Below are 25,509 nucleotides of genomic sequence, written 5' to 3' on the forward strand. Positions count from 1 at the left end.
ATATGTACCGTATATGCAAATTTTACAAACCGGAGCCTAAGTAAAACTTCCAGTCGACTACTTGTCATACCAGGTCCAGAAAAATATTGGTCATGAAGTGAGCTACTACGAACTTTTGCTGTACGGTGAAACACCACACATATCTCTTGTTTTTGGGACTGAAAGACTGCCAAATGGGGCATGTACCAATAGTTATTGTCATGCTGGGTTCGAAACCTTTTCTGCATATCCTAAATTAAACATAAGTGATAAACTTGATATATTCCTGCTTAATCTGTTCAGTTTTATCTAATTTGTTTTTCAAAATAGTCTCCTGTAAGCCAACATTTCATTGTTAACCTCTGCTAACCTCTGATAATTCAGCCTTAACGCCAGTCCTACTAAGCTGTCTCTCTCGAAGGGGTTCTTTCAGCTGCTCAACCTCTAGCTTATCCATTTTCATTCAAATACCGAATAATAAACAATATTTAGTTGGCCACTGTGGCGTAACTAAGGGAGGTGGGGGGAGGTCCTCCCGGGCGACACTGTCCGGGGGAGCGGCACTCTGGCATCTTTTCAGCTGGTCTGGTCTAGCATAGTTCTAGATTTTCTAGCATATTTTGTCTGATCGGAACACTGAACAGCGATTTATACTCTGCTGTGTTGTTTTTGTTTTAGCCTTATGAAATAAAATAAATGAGATGAAATAAAATAAATGACTGAGATGTTAAGGCTTAAAATGTGGATTTAATTTTCACCGCTTGAGTACTTTTTAGCACGGGAATGGGACGGCACTTTCAGAGTCCGCCCCCGGGGCGCCAATAACACTAGTTACGCCTCTGTTTGGCCAACAGTCTTGCCAGCAAGCGTTAAGAAATCGTTAGTTCTCCTACACGATGCTCTAAGTATGATATGTAGCCTTGTAAAATATATCAATATGTTTTGAGTTCAGACAAGAAACAAAATACACCTGAAGGCCGTCTAAAGGCAGCAAAAATAAAAAAAAAGACCTTGCTCCAAAACTTGGCAAATACCTGTCAACGTGTTTTTATTCCCGTCATATATAAGAACACTACAGTACTTAAGAGTAATTTCTTAACTCAATAGACTGGCAGTAAATTCAAATTTCACTTTTGCCTAACAGTCTGTTCAGCACTAAGTTCCAGTTTTCATTTGCTTGCACTTAAGAAACGAAAACCTAAAACAGCTTTATCCTACGATTCACGAACATTAATAAATCACAGAGTTTGAACAGTCGCTAAATAGCGACTGTTGCTTAGCCTGAATCCTATCTTAAACACTTAACCAATTAGTCATTGGAAAAACACAATTACACATCACCGCTTCAATATGCAATTTCTGCAGTTTGCAGTACAACAGAGAAAATCGTCGGCTCACACAACACGCTGTGTGTGGGTCCATCTAAATGTTTAACGGCATGGGGACAATAATAATGTCCAGGCCGCAGATATGACGGCTGCCCGAGTTGAATTGATGCAACACCTAAGACAAGTCTCAGTTTTACTGTCCAAGTCGATGTACACAATATCACCTATCGTCCGGTTCACATGCTTAATCAACTCAATAAAAGTCCCTCGTAGCTGAGGTCCGACCAACGCGCCTTGTGAGCTGCCCCAAGGCCAAGCAGTAATTGACTTTCAGAAGGACGGTTTTCCTCGAACGATCACCACTTCGTCAACTACAACTTCTTGGCTCTGGCAACTACTTCACGAGGTAGTCCTGAGAAACTGCGCTGTCGCAGACGAGCCAAGAAGTCTCAGAAATTATGAACGAAATGTTAGATGCATACGGCATTGATGCATCCTTGAACGCAATGTCATAGTCTCAGTGACTCATGTTATAACTCGGCACAGTAAAGGGCTGAAGAAATCGGTGGTAACAATTGACACCATACATACATCTTGCCTGGCACGTTAGTTGAAGATTCTATTAAATCTATCTCTGTTGCATCTGCCTTTGCTGATTTTGAAGTCGATGTATATTTGTTCTATGTAATTTTGCTTATACCAAAATGCGTGATTTTGCATCCAATCTTTCAACAAAGTATACTGTAAAAGGTAAATAGAGTTGAAAACAAATTTTGGTGCAAAGAAATGCCTGTAAGTTATCTAGGACAGGCTCCTGAGTTTTGTGTTTGAAACCTTACTCCATGGTTGACTGACACGCTAATTCAGTTCCCCTTCAGTCATAGCTAACGCTGCTAATTTTATAAACGAAAATAAAATGAAATTGAGAAAATTACCTCCCCTCCGCCAAATGAACGTCGGCTGAGGATAAGCAGTGTACATGACGCGTAAGGTGAGGTCCTCAGCCGGTTTGATCTCGGTGTCATTGTCTTCCTCCAACAATAGACTTACGCTGTAGGTGTTGTAAGCTGCGAAGGAAAGAGTTTTATGAATGAAATTAGAGTGAAGACCCAAACGGCATACTATGTGTCATATTCCTTGAATAAATTTCAGGAATGAAGTTAGAGTCAAGTCCCAAACAGCATACTACGTGTCCTATTCCCTGAATGAAATTAAGCCCCAAACGACATACTGTGTGACATATTCTCTGAGTGTATTTTAGTGTCCTATTCCCTGAATGAAATTAAGCCCAAACGACATACGTGTCATATACTCTGTGTGTATTTTATGAATGAAATCAGCGTTACGTGTCATATTCCCTTGCTTTTATGGGATTCATAAGGAAGGTTTATGCCAAAGAATAAAGTATTGAAATGAAGGATGTTGCTTGATTTGCATACATTTTTAGGGGCACTTTCTAAAGTTATAGAAAAGTTTTGTCAGCGTAGTTTTCTTGTGGATGGTACACCGAGATATTCTTTTAGTATATTTTATTAAAATTATGGTGATTGCCGTATTTATTTTTCCTGAGGAAATAATAATAATAATAATAATAATAATAATAATAATAATAATAATAATAATAATAATAATAATCTCATGAGTCACTAAAACGGTGAAAAAATCCACACTGATGTGAATATAAATATATGTTTGAGAATATATATATATATATATATATATATATATATATATATATATATATATATATATATATGTATATATATATATATATATATATATATATATATATATATATATATATATATATATATATATATATATATATATATATATATATATATAAAGATAGCTTTCAGAGCTTTCAAAAAACTGCTGGACTTTCCTTCTCAATAATATACATATACATATACATATCTCTATATACTGTATATATATATATATATATATATATATATATATATATATATATATATATATATATATATATATATATATATATATATATATATATATATATATATATATATATATATATATATATATAAACAAGAGCTTTCAAACAACTGCTGGGCTTTCCTTCTCAATAATATATGTATGTATATATATGTATATATATATATATATACTGTATATATATATATATATATATATATATATATATATGTATTATATATACATTATATATTATGTATTTTTTCAGATATATTTTACACTTACATTAATACGACCCTTCACCAATAATAATAATAATAATAATAATAATAATAATAATAATAATAATAATAATAATAAAACAAAACATAACGAACACGATACAGATTCCTAAATATCGTCTAGAATGAATAATGAGAAAGCTTAATTGCTCTTACGTAGTACATCAAGGAACAGGCTCTTGGTCACAGGGTTAGAGTCCCTGTCGTCTTTAACTGTACAAATGTACTCCCCGGAGTGCATGTCAGGATTAGCGCGCGTGATGACCAGATTCCTCCTGATCTCCTTGTGAGGCACTGTCTTGCGGTAGATTTGAATGCTTCCACTCTGAGGAGTAAAAAAAGCTAAAAAGATAAAAAAAAGTGGAATCTGGGGTATATAAGAAGCATGTTGTATGCTTGCACTCTGAGGAGTAAAAAGACAAAAAAAGTAACATTAGTTGTAAATAAGAAGCATGTTGTATGCTTGCACTCTGAGGAGTAAAAAGCCAAAAAAAGTAACATTAGGTGTAAATAAGAAGCATGTTTTATGCTTGCACTCTGAGGAGTAAAAAGCCAAAAAAAGTAACATTAGGTGTAAATAAGAAGCATGTTTTATGCTTGCACTCTGAGGAGTAAAAAGACAAAAAAAGTAACATTAGTTGTAAATAAGAAGCATGTTGTACGCTTGCACCCTGAGAAGCTACAAAGTTAAAAAATAAAATAGGTAACATTAAGGGTTCATAAGTAGTATGTTGTATGCTTGCTATCAGAGCAGTGAAAAGTAAAAAATAAAAAAAATAAAAGTGATAATAGAATTATACAAGAGGCATGTTTTAAGGTTAGTTGGTCTTGCTTAGCCTGTCTGGAACCAAATGCATTCGGCGATGACTGCTATGATTTAAAAGAGATTAATGTCCCTGTGACTAAAATTCTGTGAAGACTGACAATACTAGCTGACCGAGAGGCATGCCTTAAGGTTGGTCACGCTTGCTTAACCTACCTGCACCCGAATGCTTTCTCTGAAGACTGATCTGATCCATAAAAGAAAGCAATGTGTCTGAGATCAAAAGCATTCCGTGAATGGAATGGAATGTAAATAAAATTGAGGCCAATTGAGGTCATCAGCGCTGAGAGGGAAATTGAGAGTAAAAAGGTTTTCAAAGGTGTAACAGGAGGAAAATCTTGCAGTTGTAATATGAAACAATTGTTAGGAGAGGATTGAAGAAAGTAAGACGGAAGAAAGAGAGTATGAATGAAGGTACAGTAAAAGGAATGAAAGCTGTCGCAGCTGGGGGCCGAGGGGACGCTGCAAAGGACCGTAAGTAATGCCTACAGTGCACCCTACATGGGGAAGCATTCTGTGAAGACTGCTAATGCTATGATATCCACTGTTCGTAATCTCAGAAGGGTTAAAACACATTAGAGAAGACATCCCCCCCAAAAATAAGTCAGATTCTAAACAAACCTCGTTCTTGATACTGTCAGAATAATTCCAACAGACTCGTCTGTGGTTCATCAGTGGGTCATGTTCATATCTGCAGGTCAGATTCACCGTGGATCCTTCCTCTACGAAGTAGTAATCGGGACTTAATTGGTGATCCTTGATGGCGTTTCTCTGCCAGAAGTTAATCACAGTCACGTTTGGCTCCTTCAGGAATCTATTATGGGCTGCGGGAGACAAATTAAGGCGTTGTGAACTTTTCTTCGTAGCAGCAGAAGAAGAGGAAGAGCCGTGAAATAAACATGGACTCGAGAGAGAAGGCTTTTCTTTTCTAAATCAAGAGACAAATTGAGGAGTTGTAAGCTTACCTTCGTAGCAGAAGAAGAAGAAGAAGAAGAAGAAGAAGAAGAAGAAGAAGAAGAAGAAGAAGAAGAAGAAGAAGAAGAAGAATCATGAAGGGTTTGAGGTAACACCGGAACTACATAAAGCTTATTTTCTTTCTAAATCAAGATAGACAAATAGAGAATAACTATCTTCATTCTAATTCTCCCTTTCTGAAAGCTTTCACATATCTTCTTAAGTTTCCTCTCTTATGTGCAGAGGCTTAATTCATCTTTATATGTCTATAATGTGTTACTGAAAACGACGAAATTCACATAGCCATATTTGCAGTATATACAGTACATTGGTCAAAGAAGTAATTTAGACAGCGAACTGGCAATGCTGTTTAGATTGTTCTTAACACCCTAATTCTGCATAGTAGTGTGACCCGGCTTTTTGATATTTAAGTATTACTTAATACATACACATATACATATAAATATATATACATATATACACATAAATAAATAAATATATAAATATCTATATATAGTTAGTATATATAATATATATATATATATATATATATATATATATATATATATATATATATATATATATATATATATATATATATATATATATTTATATTTATATATATATATATATATATATATATATATATATATATATATATATATATATATATATATATATATATATAATTTGACAAAGTAACGGACAAGAAATAAAGCAAAACGACAAAAACAAGCTTGACAAACAGAATATATTAAAATAATGACGAACAGAAAGTAGATGAATTGCACATTGCGCAGAGAAAAGCAAATGACGAGGCGATAGTAATGATAAAAGATCAAAATCAATAAGAAATGTTATTTATCATGACACATAAAAACCTTACTATGGGTTTTTTCTTCCTAAAATCACTTAAAGGATAAAAGTAACGATAATCAGATCTCTATTTTGTCTGCGAGAATGCTTTGCAACAACAAACTCAATTGTTTCTTTTGTTTGTTTGCTGATTAAATGAAAAACTTACCTCTACCTTGGTTTGTTTACTCTCTCTCTCTCTCTCTCTCTCTCTCTCTCTCTCTCTCTCTCTCTCTCTCTCTCTCTCTTTCAGAGAGAATGTGGAGAGCTGAGGCGTTTTTCTCCAACGTGGGAGTAATTTCCGTTTCTGCTTAGTGGTGACTAAGGATACATCAATATATCAAAGATATGCTTAGAGAGAGAGAGAGAGAGAGAGAGAGAGAGAGAGAGAGAGAGAGAGAGAGAGAGAGAGAGAGAGAGAGAGAGAGAGAGCAGGGTGAGGGGGGGAAAAAGGGAAAGTGAGAGGAGGACAATGGATGCTCCGGGGACAGTAATCATGGCTAGTCCCTGGGCCAGGTAGCACTAAGCATCAGTCACCTGTAGGTTCTGGTCCTATGTGATTTATAGATCGTGTTTTCCTCTCCCAGACTTTAAGGGTTAATGTGACACGCTTTTGGCCTATCGGGGACACAAGATACCCCAACATTAGCATTTGTTCCAGTACCTATAATATTCTTATGTGACACAGAGTTCACAGAGGTACTGGGAAGGTAGGGGGTGGGGTTGTGGGGGGGGCGAGAAATGGAAAATTAAAATAAATCAACCAACAAAAATTATTTATGCAAACTAACATAAAATGAAAACATAAGTTACTACCCAACAAATGAGGATAAACAGTAGAGATGGCGCCGGGATCAGCCATTACCCAACACTTTAGAACAAACACTGAAGAACACTTTAGAACAAACAGTCAAACCAATCATTTAACTACTATTTAAGTACATCAGAATTATTATTATTAATACACAGAAGATGAACCCTATTCATATGGAACAAGCCCACCACAGGGGCCACTGACTTGAAATTCAAGCTTCCAAGGAATATGGTGTTCATTTGAAAGAAGCGACAGAAGGTTAACAGGAAACACGGAAAGAAGAGAACAGTTATTAAAAAAAATTGTTCCCCTGAGACAAAAACTCTTCAGTCAAACTCCTGAAGAAGGCAGAAAAAAATGGACGGACAACAGAGCCATTTTAGACAGATCTGTGAATGATGTGAATCAGAACCACATAATCTAAGATCCCACGAGACAAAAAAATCTTGAAAGAAACTCCTGAAGAAGGGGAAGTTGGACGTACAACAGAGAACCATTTCAGACAGATTTGCATCGTCTCCTACCGGGTACCACCATGATTGTGGCGAACACGTTCTCCTGTCTGTCGCTAAAGCTTGCCTCACAGAAGTAATCTCCGGAGTGTATCTTGATCGAAGGCCTCCCGAAAAAGAATCCCACGCGGGGGTCGTACGATGGATTTTCCTGAGCAGGGGTAAAACAGCTCTCAAAGGAGTATTCGACTTTATTACATATATATAATTTGTTTGCAGGACCCGGATTAAAACAATATGATTACAATGTGGATTTTTTTCTCTGGGAGATTTTCTGTCAATCCAATTCCATCTGTCAGACAGAATATATTTTTTAGGTAATCCCCTTATAAGTAATCCTGATTTTAAAAATGAAGATTTTTTCTTTAGTTAGTGAATTATAGTTCAAAGCTAGTACTGTCAAACGTATAGAAATTGCTCTCTCTGTCTCTGTCTCTGTCTCTGTCTCTGTCTCTCTCTCTCTCTCTCAAGGCTAAATAAGAATTTAACTTGGTCAAAGGTCAAGGTCAGTGTCACATATATAGTAGGTCAGGAGTCAAGGTCAGTGTCACGCATATAGGTCAAGGATCCAGGTCAGTGTCACGCATATAGGTCAAGGATCCAGGTCAGTGTCAAACACACACAGGTCAAGGGTCCAGGTCAGTGTCATACTTACAGGTCAAGGGTCAAGGTCAGTGTCATACACATAGGTCAAGGGTCAAGGTCAGTGTAATAATTATAATAAGCCAAATAGGAATTTCGCCTTTCCATAATCCAGTAACGGTGCAGATAATGGTGAATAAGATCTAGGTCAAGGATACGCCTGAAGGTCAAAAGTTAAATTAGACATTTTTATTTTCTTTTCAGCCTCAGTAACTATGCTTGTATATATATATATATATATATATATATATATATATATATATATATATATATATATATATATATATATATATGTTACAGAGTTACTCAGGCTGACAAGAGAATAAAAATGTCTAATTCTGGTTTACATATATATATATATATATATATATATATATATATATATATATATATATATACAGTATATATATGTATATATACACACACACACACACACACACACACACACACACATATATATATATATATATATATATATATATATATATATATATATATATATATAATGATCCAGTACAGTTGACTAACTACTAGTTACCGAATGTTATTCACAGCCTATATCAACAGAGGCGCTATGAGAGTCAGAGGTCCTATTATTCTGTCAGTATGAAGCCAACTTGTAACTATACATAACAATGAAGTTCTGCTTTTATTCAACAGCTGTAGTAATTAAGTATGTAAGTAATTAGCATTACAAATAGCATCTGTTATGCAAAGCTGTTCTGAGGAATAAAGTTTTTTCTCTGTATTTACATAAGTGTGTTAATTAGTCTACAAGTTCTTAACAAGGTTGACAGCAAAGCAGTGGCATTTTTCTGCGGTACCGAACGAATCATGCAAATTATAGCATAGCTTGTTATTAATTGCCCACATCTAATAACCTATATTTTTAAAGCAGAGTGCCAAGAAAGAAAAGCAATTATGAAAATAAAAACAGTAAAATGTATTGTATATTACGAGTGAGTTTTAAGATCTTCTGCATGGTGTCATTGCGGTCAAAAATGATTGGACTGGCCACCGGTTCGAACGTGGAGCAGTTATCAGACGTTTTCAGGAAGAAGAGTCTATCAGTCCGTCCCCCAGCGAACCCACCCATATTGAAGGGGTAACAGCCGTGGCTATTATCAGATTCCGAACGGGGGTACTTAAATTCGTATATGTCTCCCTTGCAGAAACCGTCCGGGCTACCAAAGATAGACCTTGGGAAGTCCAGTCGAAGGTCTCTGTGGACTGTCACGCTGAGGTAGTCTTCAGAGGCTCTGAGGCTGAATACGCCGATGACGGCCAGGCTGGACTGTTTGATAGCCTCAGCCATATCTTGGCCTATATGGGGATCGAGGCATCTGTGACAGGTTGTTTCTTGTAGGAGAATAGCGGCGCAGAACAAAAACACCGTGATTTTATTCTTCATTTTGCTGACTTGCTCTCAAAGTTCACCATGTGAATCAGGGAGGACACGGTCCCAACCTACTCAGTTTATTCCTTGAATAAAAGTGTCTATTTTGCTAATAAATTAACTTTTCAATATCCAAACTATGTCAGGTTACTGGAAGAATATATAGAGGACGAAATGACCGAAGGACTTCACCATAAATCTCCCCCAGGTGATTTTGTGCATCCTACGAAGAATGAAGAAAGTGGATGATTTCCTTAAAACAATTTTTTTTGCTTTAGTTCCAGAAATCGGAGAAATTTCACGGCTCTGAGGTCTCAAATATTTTGTTTAAAACTCGTATATTTAAGAGACATTATTATAAGTCCCTTACACCGATGGACATCTGGGTTTAGATACCCAAGCCACTGAACTTATTCAAATTTTGGACCGTCCACAGTTTAAGCGTGATAATTTATTAAAGAATCAACGCCACTGTCAGTAAATCTTAGTGATCTACTTGAATTCTGGTGCTCCATTTATTGGAGTTAGACCCATTAGGAGGCAATTAACCAGTGTCCTTAAATCTTGACTTCAGACTGCACGCACGCGCACCTCGGGTTACGTAGGTAACGGTTCAATGACTGGGTGGTTCTGTATGATATACTGATTTACTGTAGTCTATATTCGTCCCCGGATACCAAAAAAAGGAAGCAGTCTGTGACAATACTTAGATAGATAATTAGTCTTTTTTTTGGGGGGGGGGGGAAGTTGATAATATGTTCCATTTTCTTTAATGCCTTACACAGAGATCTTGATAACTACTTCCTGAGTTTGAGGGGAGAAACGATATTTACTTTACATCCAATGTGAACGATTCTAGAAAGAGAGAGAGAGAGAGAGAGAGAGAGAGAGAGAGAGAGAGAGAGAGAGAGAGAGAGAGAGAGAGAGGAACAATCGAAGGGTTAAATGACACAAGATTTACACTGCGAATCAAATGAAATTCAGTGCATGACAGAAACTGAAATCGAATTACTTTGGGGACTTCAGTACTGAGCCGGTTTCTAAAAAGATTATTTATTTAACACTTATAGGAATTCATTTTAAGAATTATTCATTTAACAAAATTAATTATCTTAGGTTTATTCCAGCTTCGCTTTCTCTCCCCGATGCACAACTTGACCTAGAAGGTTAAACAGTTCCCAGCATTCTGGCCAAGCCCACGAGATTTGTAATCAGACAACGCTAGGCCACGAAGGAATTTAAAAATAACTTCTGCACTCATATACCAATATAAATATGCACACGCATCTCTTTAAACAGGTTTGTGTTCATTTATGTATTTTTCCTCTATGATCACGAAATAAATCGCAACGAGACTCTGATAATTACCAGGAAATTGTCTCTGTCTAGTAATTCAGCCTTCTGACGACAGAGAATTGCAAACCTTTTTCCTTACCAAAGGAAAACACTTCGCTCTGGTAAGTAGATCTAGAAGCACAGTATAAAGAAGGACAATACCTTTTTATACTCATTTCAATGGAATGTGCAGCTCGAAATATGTGAATTTTCATTAATACATTCTTTAAGCAATTAAGGAATATTAGCCAATAAGCACATAGGAATAGGGACCAGTATATCTGTGAGTTATTGTAATGGAAAAGGAAATATCCAGTTCCATTAATTACATATGAGGAACTGGCGAATCAGAAAGAACTCTGCGGTGTCTTCTCACACACTTTCAATAAATCGTGAAAGTGGGGGCGTCTGCATCCCAGTGTGACAGGAATTGAGAACGAGAGGGGCCCTAACCCAACCTCACCTTACCTGACTTAACCTAACCTAGCCTATAAAGTTCAACGTCCAATGGGGATGCACCCAGCTGACACAAGGAGATTAGCAGAATGTTAATAAGCAAGTAAACACTACGGCGGAAGAACATCAACCTTACTGTCGCGTACGGGGTCGACATAGAAAAACCTTTGCTCAGTGATGCCATTGTAGCGGGCAATGCATTTTAGGCTCTCGTAGAATTCGTCAGGCACGAAAGTAAAGCCTTCTTTTGGGTCCTGGTGTTTTCGGGAAAAGGTAGTTCACATCAGTTTTGAATATTGGTAATGCTTCGTAATGCTATTGTTAACATTGTTAAAAATCAGAATTGCATGATCTCCTTCCATTCTTTATTTTATTACTTTCATTCAGTGTTGGAATCCTAACTTGTATATTTAAGGTCAAAGGGTTTAGGTTGATTTAGCAAGAAATAATGTTATTCTTTGAATGCATGCTCGTTTTACGCAAGAAATGTTGAATTTTACACAGGAAATATCGTTTATCGTATTTCATGCACTGTAAATTAAAAGCCTTGCAGTGACAGTTCCTTGTGTCTTTCCACAACATTAAATCTATTTCCCCTGTCCTTCCTTTAATCTATTCAATTATTCCATCCAAGATAGCATTAAACAAATAAGGAGAAACAACAAACCTTAGTAACAGGCCCACTTTTACACCAAACTAGTCACTCACATCCTTATCTTTGAACACTACCTGCCCTTTCAGCGTCGAAATCTATTTTGTCATTTATCATTAACCCTCTACATCACATTTTCAGATTCTTTCACATTTCATCCCTTGCAAATGAAGACAAAAAGTGCTGCCTGTACTTACTAGCGTCCCTTGGCTCTTTTCCAAGCTTACTTTGACCTCAGGAAAGGTTGGTTTGCAGGGGAAGGTGAAATTCTTCCCGACTACGGGACGATACATCAATTCCTCAGCTTCCGTGGCCAGCAAATGGTTGAGGTCTGTTTTGAAAGAAAAGAAATCAATGGCATTCGCGAACTGTTCATTAGCACATTTGAAAATGAATCGGGAATGAGGTTGCTTCTTAGTGTGTGAGATGAAACAAAAGTGCCCAAATGCAGTTAAAATATATTTCTGAGTACATACAGAATTTAAAGGCAGAACATTTGACGCGGGCACAAGAATACTATTGAGTTTCTCAAGCTACACTGTCAGTGGGATTAATAAAGATCATAGATATTAGTAAGGAAGTAAAAGGGAGGTTTTGGGAAATTCTGAATATTTTAACAAAAAGGTGAAGAAAAATTATTCCTTAAACTGGTAGTCTTAATAAGTGTCATAATATACTACTGAATTTGCCCTCTGTATTCTTAAGCACCTTAGAAGCTGATTAATTCTTTTAATCATCGTGAAAAAACAAATACATGCGTACAAACACACACACACACGTATATATATATATATATATATATATATATATATATATATATATATATATATATATATATATATATATATATATATATATATATATAGGATAAAATTCAGAAAGAAAATGGAAACACTGGAGTGCTACGAGGCCTTTCGACACTACGTCCTTTACTTAGCAGACTGCTAGTAAAGGACGTAGTGTCGAAAGGCCTCGCAGCACTCCAGTGTTTCCGTTTCTTCTGTAGATTTTATCTTTATCTATATATTCATCACGTTCCATATTTTCGTGATTCAGTTATACACACACACACACACACACACACATATATATATATATATATATATATATATATATATATATATATATATATATATATATATATATATATATATATATATGTATGTATGTATATGTACATATGTATATCTTTGAAAATCCGAAGATATCTATCTGAAATTTACGCAAATCTGTAAAAGAAAAAAGGACCATCTCACTGGCTCTGAAAATCTAATATTTATAGATTTTCTGCTTCTAATCCTTCAAGAAGTCTAAATTAGCCCCAGAAATGCCATAACGTATCAGGAACATTCTCCTGTTCCTGTTGGGTGGAACCAAGACGGAATAACATTCTGTCTTGGGTGGAACCACCTTCCCACTGACCTTTGACGTAAACGTAGACGGAGGTCGCGTTGTAGTCATTTGGCGAAAACACGGGCTTGTCCTTGTTCTGGGTCGTGTTGTGAACGCAGAAGTAGTATCCGACGTTGGTGTAGTTGACATTGTTGATCTGCAAGTGAACAAATGAGGCTCTGCAATGACTGTGAAAACTGAGGGGGCAGAATGTACTCATAATGAATGTTAGATAACATACCTTTATGTTAATTCACTTTCCTCTAAGTCGAATGAAGCACTTTGCATGTGGCTATGCCACGTCAATATTGTCACTGTCCTTAATAATTTATTGTATGACTGAAGCTAATTTCAATAGTATTAAATATAATTGTTATACACGGGATTCAACATAAAGGTATGTTATCTGACATTCAATATGAGTACATTCTGCACCCTCAGTTTACATTCTGAATGGAAGAGACATTCGTAAACAGATTTTGTTTCAGAAAATACTTAGCAAATAAAACAAATGTTTTCATTCAATTAAGGAGACTATTCACGAGTAAACCCTCGCTGTGGTAACATCAGATCACCTCTCAGTAAAAACGAACCAGAAGGATTCAGGGGTACAAAAATACACAGAAAGCGATGCACGTAGCTTCTGAACGACTCTCACAGCCAAGGAAACATTCTGAGTACTTACCACAAGATTCGCCACGTGAGGTCTATGGTGTCCTTCGTCGTACGTCTCCTCGTAGTTCTCCTGAAAGACAGGATAACATGAAGGAAAACATATTTCGCAAACTGTCCTACTGTTTAGGCAATAGTAGACTAGGAAGCAGCATGTGGAGCGCGTGGGTCTAGACTGTCCTCCTGTTTAGACAATAGTAAACTAGGAAGCAGCATGTGGAGCGCGTGGGTCTAGACTGTCCTACTGTTTAGGCAATAGTAGACTAGGAAGCAGCATGTGGAGCGCGTGGGTCTAGACTGTCCTACTGTTTAGGCAATAGTAGACAAGGAAGCAGCATGTGGAGCGCGTAGGTCTACTGTAGATACAACCATCAAGTATGTATCGAGAAAGCTCAGGTATATTAGATTTCTTATTCAAATACGGTGCCAGAGGCGTTGGGAATATGAGTGCTTGAACTTCAGACGTAAATGGGGCACTGGGGAACTTTGGATGACTGGGGTTTCTTAAGTGACTGAGTGTGCAGAAATATTACGAAGGTTAGAGCTTAAGGCATTAGTGAATAACAACCAAATTTAGGATCTGCAAAGTTTCTGGTATGAACGAGGAACCTGGAACTTTGAAATATTGGAACTTCTGATGGATACAAGAGAAGAAGGGAACTTGTGAACGTCAGAGTGATTTACGTAAATGGGTAAATAAGCAACTAAGGAATCTTACAGCTTATTTCATAAATAAATGAACGGGAGGGCTAAAAATATCAGATATTTAAATAAGTTAATGGAGAAGTTAATATCAGTTCATTTAACATAACCGATAAATTAACGGAGAAATTAATATCAGCTCAATTAACACAACTGAACGTACAGAGGACCCAGAATGTCACAGCTTCAAACAAAACTAAATGAACAGTGAGCTATTGAATATTTACAGTATTATATGGTATTATAGCCTCTTACAGAAGGCCCTGTCCACACTAGCGGGCACTGCCCGACGGGCAAACACTGTTCCCATAACCCGTTCCACTATACTGACCGACCGAGTATGGAGCCAGAACGATGCTATTGTCTGGTAACACTGCTTCACAAGCAAGAGAAAATATAAACAGCTGGAAGTGCCCGACGGGCATGCCCGCTAGTGTGGACAGGCCATATAACTAATGCAAATCAACAGAAAATGAGAGAATATCAGAATTTTGACATGAACGACCAGAAAGACCACTTTGGAACGCAACATCTTACATAGACGAGTGAGTCCTTCATGGCCACCCACACGATCCTCTGGGTATCTCGACACGTCAGGTTGAGTGTTCCTCCAGCCTCGACCACGATGGAGTCCAGGGGCGTCAGGATCTCTGGGGCAAAGCCCCGCCCGACGATGCCAGTGGCCTTCTGCGCAGAGGAACCTGGAGGTGAAAAATAGAAGGAGAAAATGTAAGAAATTGGAGAAATAGACCGTATGGGGAGAATTGATTACACTTGAGGTCTCTTGGTGACGGCCTTTGGGGCAGAGGAACAAGGAGATGAAGAATATAAGGTAAAAAAAAAAAAAAAAGAATGGAGAAATAGACCTTACGGGGAGAATAGATGGCAGTTAACATCTTCCCTTTGATGAATAGGAACCGGGAGATGAAAAATGAAAGAGGGAAATGTAAGAAATGGGAGAAATAGAAGAAAAATGGAAGAGGGAAATGTAAGAAATGGGAGAAATAGACTTTATGAGAAAAATGGATGACAGTAGGGATCTGTAGGTGACAGCGTTTGGAGTAGAGGAACAAGAAGACGAAGAATAGAAGGAAAAAAATATGCAAGAAATGGGAGAAAAATATTTAGGAGAAGAATGGATGATAGCTGAGGTCTCTTAGTGACCAAGGGGCCACAGTGGGCTGTGGCTTAGGTAAAGATGAGAGAAAATGATTGAAAATATCAACAAGTCTTATTTTGTAAAATGAATATCGATAGCTTTGTTGTCTTAGAATGTTAAATTCCATTACTTTTACTTACTTGGGCATGGAAATGTGAGCCTATAATTGATATAAATCTTCAAACAAATTTTAATTTGCACGAATAAAATATGAGGAAGCTCTATTTGAGCACGACGTAATTTTAGTTATAAATGAGATAATCATTTAGAGTCTAAACAGACAAAGATAATAAATCAAACGTTATTAAAGTAAAAAAAATGTTGCACATAAAGAACACACTGAAACATAATGATTAATTTGATCTAGTGTAAGAAAATGCGTTTAAATATTGAAAAACAACGTTAAACATTTCAGAACTTTCACGAAATCGTAATCGTAAGGAAACGAGAGAGAGAGAGAGAGAGAGAGAGAGAGAGAGAGAGAGAGAGAGAGAGAGAGAGAGAGAGATAAGCAGATGTTGTTCAAGTAATACCATTTTTTTTTTACATATCTGCTGATGAAAGAACAAGAACTGCTCTCAGCTGCATCCGAATCCTACTGATCATGACACCAACTTCCGCCAGGTATGAGCGAACTCATGAGAAAATTGATGGCTTTAATTAAACTTAATGGACTAATGGTTATTTGGTATAGATGAGATATATTAATGAGACGTAAATTATCTAAAATTTACCCAAGAAGTTAAGCAAAAAAATGGCCTGAAACGACATCCAACGACATCCAGCGGACTTAACCGGAAGATGCAAAGATCCGGACGAGGGGTTTCGTTCGTGGAAAGACAACATGTAAACAAAGTCCGGAAGCAACACATCCGGATGACAACATTGTCAAGCTTCAACCTGGTATAGTTTTAGTTTTATTTACATTTTTTTTCTCAATTCAGGTTTCCAGTTTCTTGAGTTTATTCCAAAAAGAACATAATCTGGAACATTTTGGTACAATAGATTCATATTTGAGAAAACTTAGAACAAATCCCGGAACATTTTGGCACAATAAATTCATAGTTAAGAAAACATGGAACGAATCCTGGAACCCTTTGGCACAAAAGATTCACCCATAAGAAGACTTGGAACAAAACCTGGAACATTTTGGCACAAGAAATTCATAGTGAAGAAAACTTTTGTAAACTATGAAGGTTCCAGGAATAAAACCTGGAACAAATCCTTGAACCTTTTGGCGCAAAGGACGGAGGAAAGATGGACATTCACAAAACAGAAAAAAAAATTCATCCCAGACAGAACCTAACCTAAGCTCCTGAGAAATGATTTGATATTCCAGAATCCAGAAAATTCAAAGACCTTCCAGTTTTCCAGTTCTGAAATACTTCCAGACACTGACTGCTACAACTAAACACCTGGGTCATCGTCCATCCTTCCAGTATTCCAAACGAAGACTATTAAGAGTTTACCTGAATATGGTCCCTTCCTTCCAGGCTGCCTTTGACAACTGAATAATTGTGATGTCTTTCTCAAGTATATGAACACAACTTCTATAGGTTAGAGAATTGTCCGGTTTGAAATGATTTTAGTGTCTGGCTTTGAATTCATAAGTTTTAGAGACAATGTACTTCAATGTATTTTGTCTGTCTGTCCGCACTTTTTTCTGTCCGCACTTTTCCCTCCGCCTTCAGATTTTAAAAACTACTGAGGCCAGAGGGCTGCAAATTGGTATGTTGATCATCCACCATACAATCATCAAGCATACCAAATTGCAGGCCTCTAGCCTCAGCAGTTCTTATTTTATTTAAGGTTAAAGTTGCCATAATCGGGCTTCTGGCAACGATATAGGATAGGCGACCACCGGGCCATGGTTAAAGTTTCATGGGCCGCGGTTCATACAGCATTATACCAAAACCACCGAAAGCTAGAGCTATTTTCGCTGGCCTTGATTATATGCTGTAGCGGCTGTACAGAAAACTCGATTGCGCCGAAGGAACTTCGGCGCACTTTTTACTTGTTTAGTTGTTGTTAATGATATCTGAAATGATTAAAGGACACATTATCTGGTTTAATGTGAAGATGCTGATGTGAAACAAAGTGACCAGTAATGACCAGTTATACACAGTTCCTTAATGGAGTCATGTTTTGAACAGTATTAAAACAAGTTGAACTGAGGCTTCAGTGCCAATTCAGAGTGACATGTAATTTGCCTTTTTATTCCTAACAAATTTCTTGACTGCTCTAAATTATTTCATACCTAGATTTTTTTTGTCCCCCTATACATAAATAATTTTGGAATAATTTTACAGTGATTTAGCGGGAGTGAGACTCGATTATTTCTGGTATAGTTAATAACTTTTAATTTAGTCTTTGTGTGAATACGTAATTATATGTATATATATATATATATATATTTTATATATATGTATATATATTATATATACATACATATATATATTTATATATATTTAAATATATATATATATATATGTATATTTATATATATAAATATATATATACATATATATAAATATATATTATACACATAAATAAATAATATATATATATATATATATATATATATATATATATATATATATATATATATATATATATATATATATATATATATATATATATATATATATATATACTGTATATATATATAATATATATATACATATAAACATACATACTTCTATCGACGCCATACATCCTATAGCACATCATTTACTGGCTCCTACGTAGAATCTAAATGATAACAACATCCTAATGATAAGTGGAAACGACAAAAAAAAATAAAAAAAAAGACACTCGACAAAATATTGACCTTTATCTGACCACTGAATCTCTGCTGTTCATCTCCAGTTTCGTCAGAGATGTATCTTGTGTTTATTTGAAAGAACAGAAGTTTTATTTTGTAGATATTTGAATGTTTTTTTTTTTACGAAAAAAAAAAAAAAACTGTTCCAGGAGGCGACTGACCTCCCCTCACTGACAGAACGCCCGCGATCGATCGCAGGGGTGGGTAAAACGACTTTCGACGTTTCCTTGAAAATCAACTGGGTCTTTATTGATCTGGGAAGTGAATTAGTTACCTGGTGGTTGTTCGACTGTTGATGAAGTAGGGTATGGGACTAGCAACCGCATCCCAAAAAACTAGACGAGGAGATAACTATATATATATATATATATATATATATATATATATATATATATATATATATATATATATTTATATGTATATATATATGTATATATATATATATATATATATATATATATATATATATATACATATACACACACACACACTAAACATACGCGCTCGCGCGCTGTGGTGTCCATCAGTATTTACCTGTCAGGTGAGAAAGGCGAGAACTCACAAGCCGTCACACCTGGCTCTTATCTCTACCTTGTGTCTGTCTCTCTCTTAACAGTTGGGAAAACCGGATAAATTCATGAATATTAAAATGCTTTATATTATACACACACACACACACACACACACACACACACACACATATATATATATATATATATATATATATATATATATATTTATATATACACACATATAATTTCCTTTCGAGCTTTTTGGATTGAGGTGCTAGACCGATCCATTTACGACGTCAGAGTCAACAGAGACATAGGCACATTTTAACATAGCTATTCCCTGATCTCGTTCTTACTGCGGAGTCGAATTTTGGGCGGAAGCCCTCTGCCACCCATCAAAAACATTTAGGCTCTCTCACCGGTCCCACGAGAAAAAATTCTACGCGTATGGAGGCTACCGGAAGCTCAAAAGAACGAAAAAAATAAGACCTAACAGAAATATATAGATGTTTATATAATAAACAGGATATAATCTATTCAGAGAAGCACCGTTGACAAAGAGCATCCCGTGTAGTGTGATAAGGCGTTAGAAACCATCTGTTTATTACACGTTTCAAACTGTGCATTTTCAGGGGTATTTGTAAAAAGCAATTCTAGGACCTAACCTAATCTAACATTACCTAAACCAACATAACCTAACCTGAGATTAATACGAAGGTTTATTATGGAGGAGTTTCTCCTAAGCCAATGTAGAATGTAATCCATTTGTAATGTATCTAAAATGACTTATATTTTCAAGCATTTTGGAAAGACAAATAACACGAACTTATTTTCTGGTTAATGGCCAAGAAAACAGGACTTGTCTATTTATCTTTCAGATGCAGGAGGCCTATGTTGCTGTGATGGGCGAAATATGGCTATTTGTCATTCAGCGTCACAGAAGCGACAAAATATATATATATTTTTTTTGAGAATTTCTTGAGTCGAGTGATAGGTGCTCGACGCTACTTTGATTAATAAATGAAATGACCTATATTTATTCCCATCATCATGTAATAATTTCTTATATACAGTATATATATATATATATATATATATATATATATATATATATATATATATATATATATATATATATATATATATATATATATATATACACACATACATACATATATATATATATATATATATATATATATATATATATATATATATATATATATATATATATATATATATATATATATATATATATATATATATATATATATATATATAACAGAAGTAGGCGACGGCCAGCGGCACACATCAGTGCGAAGGTGGACCATGGAAATGTACTAATCTCAGCATAATTCTTTATTTCCAACGTTTCGTAATACATAACTTTAACATTATCAGGGAATCTGTTAAATAATGAATAAAATTACTTTAAAAATGCTCTAAAAATCGATAAAATTCATAAAATACAGCACAGTTAGAATACAAAAAAAAGACATAAAAGCAAAATCAAAGACCTCGAACCAACCTTATACCAAGAAGGCAGAAAAAAGAATACATAAATAAAAAGTTAACTCAGGTAGAGTTGAGTGGAGGAGGTCTGGGCATTTAACTGGGGAACTAGTTGTTTAATAAATAATGATTCCAGGATAGGCAGTTAGCATGCATTAGTTGTTTGGCCTATGATACAGAAATGATTCCTATCAATATATGTTTTACAAAGTTTTCGGACTGGCTGTAGGCTCTCCAATCCCGAGCATTCAAGCATAAGAAACCATTCAAAACTTTGTAAAACATATATTGATAGGAATCATTTCTGTATCATAGGACAAACAGCTAATGCATGCGAACTGCCTATCCTGGAATCATTATTTATTAAACAACTAGTTCCCCAGTTAAATGCCTAGACCCCCTCCACTCAGCTCTACCTGAGTTAACTTTTTATTTATGTATTCTTTCTTCTGCCTTCTTGGTATAAGGTTGGTTAGCGGTCTTTGATTTTGCTTTTATGTCTTTCTTTTTTGTATTCTAACTGTGCCGTATTTTATGAATTTTATTGATTTTTAGAGCATTTTTAAAGTAATTTTATTCATTATGTAACAGATTCCCTGATGATGCAATAAAGTTATTTATTACGAAACGTTGGAAATAAAGAATTATGCTGAGATTAGTACATTTCCATGGCCCACCTTGGCGCTGATATATATATATATATATATATATATATATATATATATATATATATATATATATATATATATATATATATATGCATGCATACACACACATATATATATACACATACATACACACATACATACGCGTATATCTGAGCGCGTTGGCATAACGTTATATAGAAACGGTTCCCTAAATTAGCTAGGGTGTCCTCGGTTTCCAGATAAGGCCCACCAGCATTAACGAAACTGTACCCAGAAAACTGATAACTGGGTTAGAATAGAGACAAACAGCAGTCTATATCCTTCAACTAACTGCGGGGCATCCCTGTTCAGTTTAGGGTTACAATTTAGAATAAAGAAATGAGTTCATCATTGGCGTTTGTTTTCTAAATTTGTGAATGGCAAATAAGTAAATAAATAAATAGAGGAGTAACTGTATACACGAATAAATGAATAGGAAAACAATGGTTAAATATGTAAATAAATTAATAATGAGATCAATAAATAAATACATGATTAAATACACGAAAGAAAAAATATGTAAGTAAATGAATAATTAAATAACTGAATAAATAAATTATTAAATACACGAAAGAAAAATACACAAGTGAATAAATAACTAGTTAAATAAATAAATAAAGTCGTAAAACTTCTCCATAGTTGAGTAGGAAAAATGTATTTATAACTTATTTTTATTGCTGACCTCAGTTTCATGAGTTTGATATCGCAACGATGGAGAATGGTGGATTCCGTTTAAATTGTGTTTCAGATTTTCAGAAATGTTTCTTATTTACAGTTAATGTTTCTCGTTTATATATATACATATATATATATATATATATATATATATATATATATATATATATATATATATATATATATATGTATATATGTGTGTGTGTGTGTATGTATGTGTATATATATATATATATATATATATATATATATATATATATATATATATATATATATATATATATATATATATATATATATATATATATATATAAACTTGAGACTCGTTTTCATCTGTATACTACTCATAAACAGCAGTTAAGTACAGTGCAAACCTCGCAAAATGATAAGCTTCGCTTTTTTTTTTTTTTTTTAATCTAAGCTTGGATTTTATTTAGCAAATAAAAAATGTTGCTAAGCAACACTGTCAATCATTTCCCGTCTGTGGCGGGTGGGGGTTGGGGTGGGGCGGGATGTTTGAAGACTTCAAACCCATGTGACATTTGTACCATCCTCTTGGTATAAATAATAATAATAAAAAGGTCTTGTAACGAATCTTTTCGAATTCACTATAAAGAAAAAACAATCAAAGTAAGGCTCTAGATATCTAATTATATCGATCAGCAGTGATTAAAGGGATGATAACTGTAGTTCTAGAGAAGTATCGCAGCATCTTTTAGCACTATGTAGTCAGCTGTATATGGCCTATGTATGTACGCGTGTATGTATTTCTACATGTATGTCTGTATGAATATACTGCTATTTGGCTTGAAGATGATAATGAGTTTACTTATATTGCCTGCTCTGTTGCTGTTTATAATAATAATAATAATAATAATAATAATAATAATAATAATAATAATAATAATAATAATAATAATAATAATAATAATAATAGATGCCGAAGCAGCTCCAGGACTCATGCAGAAGAGTGTGCTACTAGGAACGTCTCACATAGTTAGAAAAGTGATGGACTCCTAAGGAGGCAGGATGCAACCCGGAACCCCACACTATAAAAACCACCCAGTCGAATAAGATGACTATAATAGACCAAAAAGAAATAATAATAATAATAATAATAATAATAATAATAATAATAATAATAATAATAATAATAATAATAATAATAATATGTGAATTTGATGACTATGACTGTAGTACTAATATCATTGTTGCTTCTAATACTCATAATAAGTAAAAACATTCGTAATAATAAATAATAAACTTATTATGAATATTCCTATACAGTTTCACAGAATCATAATAACTGTAGATTTGAAGGTGATAAAAAAAATGAAATTTAATTGCTATTTAAACCTTAAGAGACAAACTTCGTCACGTCACTACTCAAACTATTGTACATTCAATATTGTTTTAGTTAAAGTCTTTAAAAAAAATTAGAAAACAGTCAAACCTCAAGTTCTAGAATTTTTTTTAGTAATATTAATTGTTCTCCTTTATTTTTAATTTTTTTTTTTACTTTTTGTTGAAAGGATTAAGCTTACAGTATTTTCAATTACAATATTTACAATTTGGTTACGAGTTATAGAATTTGACTGTATGAATGACGAGTGTTAGGTTAAACAGCGTACATAGTATGAAAGCTTGTTTCTGCTACGAAAACAATGGATAAATTATAAGATTTCATGGCAACCGTTCAGAAAAGGGGAGAAAATGTAAATGAATACACAGTAAATGAAAGTTTCCCTCTACTACATATGAACACCAAGTAACTGACATTAAAAAAAGAAAAAGATTAATTTCAAGATTCAATGACACCCGTTCAAAAGAAGAGAGGAGATCTGAATAAAAAGCTTTTAATCTGTGGTGCATCACTATATTGTGATAAGAAATAATGAGTAAAAAGACACAATAATGTCAGTGAGACTCTGTATTTTACCAAAATACAAAAAGGATAAAGCAGGGGAGCTTTCAGCTGGCTGAAGAGGACCGTCGTGCAAACGGTCGAAAACTCCCCTATTTTATCCTTTTTGTATTTGAAAAAATACAGTCTCTCATTTACATTACTGTGGCTTTTTACTCAAGCTTTTAATTGGGATGAAAACTTACATATCAGCAGTATTAGCAGTGAAGAAGAGACGGCTGATGGCCTCCAAAGAGTCCCCATGATTCCAGTGGACGTCAGTATCTCAAAAGGTCAATCTATGTGCCACAGACAAACTGCCGGATTCCATACATCTCCCACGGTTCCAGCAGAGGTTTGTTTCCAGTGTGGTTCGAATACGGGGCTCGGGATTCTGGAAGGAAGAGAAGACAAAATGAATGATTACTAAGATTAGTTTCCCGTGTGGTTCGAATACGGGCTGGGGATTCTGGAAGGAAGAGAGGACAAATGAATGATTATTAAGGTTACTTTCCAGTGTGGTTCGAATACGGGGCCGGGGATTCTGGAAGGAAAAGACAAAATGAATGATTACTAAGATTAGTTTCCCGTGTGGTTCGAATACGGGGCCAGGGATTCTGGAAGGAAAAGAAGACAAAATCAATAATGATCGAGATTAGTATTTTTTCCTCCAATAAATCTTTTAGGACACCTAATTAGAGGTCACACGGAAAACAACCCAATTCTAACTGCATTATCTAACCGTTTATTTTTAGATATGAATATCTAAGCTTAGCTATTAATACAAATTCCAATGGAAATCAAAACAATCACGTGGGAAACAGAAATAAATATCTACCCTATACTGGGATCGAACCCAGGGCAGACATAATGTCACATTCTACCGTATTACTTAATTAGTCATCTAAGGGTTGCATTACTTCAAAGAAGCGATGGAGGGTGTTGTTTATTTAATCTTAAGGAGTAAAATGCCGAACACGGGCCATGTGAGCATTATAGAATTATCATTATGCCTTTGCCATCATATAGGGCTGATAACTATGGTTTAAACTTGACTCAACTTTTGTTAGTTATATTTCCAGACGCGTTTATGTATGAAGTTCTTAATGAATAGGATTTAATGCTGAAAAGCTGCACGATTGCGTAATGTCTAATTAAAATCTTTGCTTTCCGTTCAGATAGCGAAAACGATGCCCCAAGTTTTCATTAATATCTATTTCGGCTTGTTTATGTAAATGTGAATCCTGGCAGATTTTCATACTTTTAATATATAACTCCAATAGCTAAGGTTTATATACACCTTAGGCTTCCAGAAACCTTTCTCTTAAAGTTTACAAACAAGATAAGCAATATTTTTACTATTGTAAAAAGTGAAGTAAGCCGCCATCACAGAGAACAACTTCATAACCCTGACCCGCCCATCTGTCACGCCTTCAGGTGTCTGGATACGTGGGCGTCCGTATCGCTTGCGTATCAATTTGACAACGACTTTTTGATATTACATTGTGAT

At 35.0% G+C, this 25,509-nt stretch overlaps 1 protein-coding gene across 4 annotated transcripts in view; it reads right to left on the bottom strand.

Moving 5' to 3' along the window:
• Window positions 1-25,509, bottom strand: part of LOC136826223 (vascular endothelial growth factor receptor kdr-like) — a 73,967-nt gene that overhangs the window by 24,221 nt on the left and 24,237 nt on the right. For 2 of the 4 annotated variants that reach the window (XM_067083291.1, XM_067083290.1), the window contains exons 2-10: window positions 24,206-24,393; window positions 15,266-15,429; window positions 14,040-14,099; window positions 13,385-13,511; window positions 12,160-12,293; window positions 7,494-7,632; window positions 4,968-5,170; window positions 3,680-3,848; window positions 2,243-2,374 (exon numbers count right to left, since the gene is read on the bottom strand). In XM_067083291.1, the coding sequence (XP_066939392.1) occupies window positions 2,243-2,374; window positions 3,680-3,848; window positions 4,968-5,170; window positions 7,494-7,632; window positions 12,160-12,293; window positions 13,385-13,511; window positions 14,040-14,099; window positions 15,266-15,429; window positions 24,206-24,263 (1,186 nt within the window). In that variant the 5' untranslated portion in view covers window positions 24,264-24,393. Of the gene's footprint in view, window positions 1-2,242; window positions 2,375-3,679; window positions 3,849-4,967; window positions 5,171-7,493; window positions 7,633-11,446; window positions 11,565-12,159; window positions 12,294-13,384; window positions 13,512-14,039; window positions 14,100-15,265; window positions 15,430-24,205; window positions 24,394-25,509 lie in introns of all 4 variants that reach the window. The other 2 variants (XM_067083292.1, XM_067083293.1) reach the window with 1 other exon arrangement.

Source organism: Macrobrachium rosenbergii, chromosome 40 (genome assembly GCF_040412425.1).
Source record: "Macrobrachium rosenbergii isolate ZJJX-2024 chromosome 40, ASM4041242v1, whole genome shotgun sequence".
NCBI classification, from domain to species: Eukaryota; Metazoa; Arthropoda; class Malacostraca; order Decapoda; family Palaemonidae; genus Macrobrachium; species Macrobrachium rosenbergii.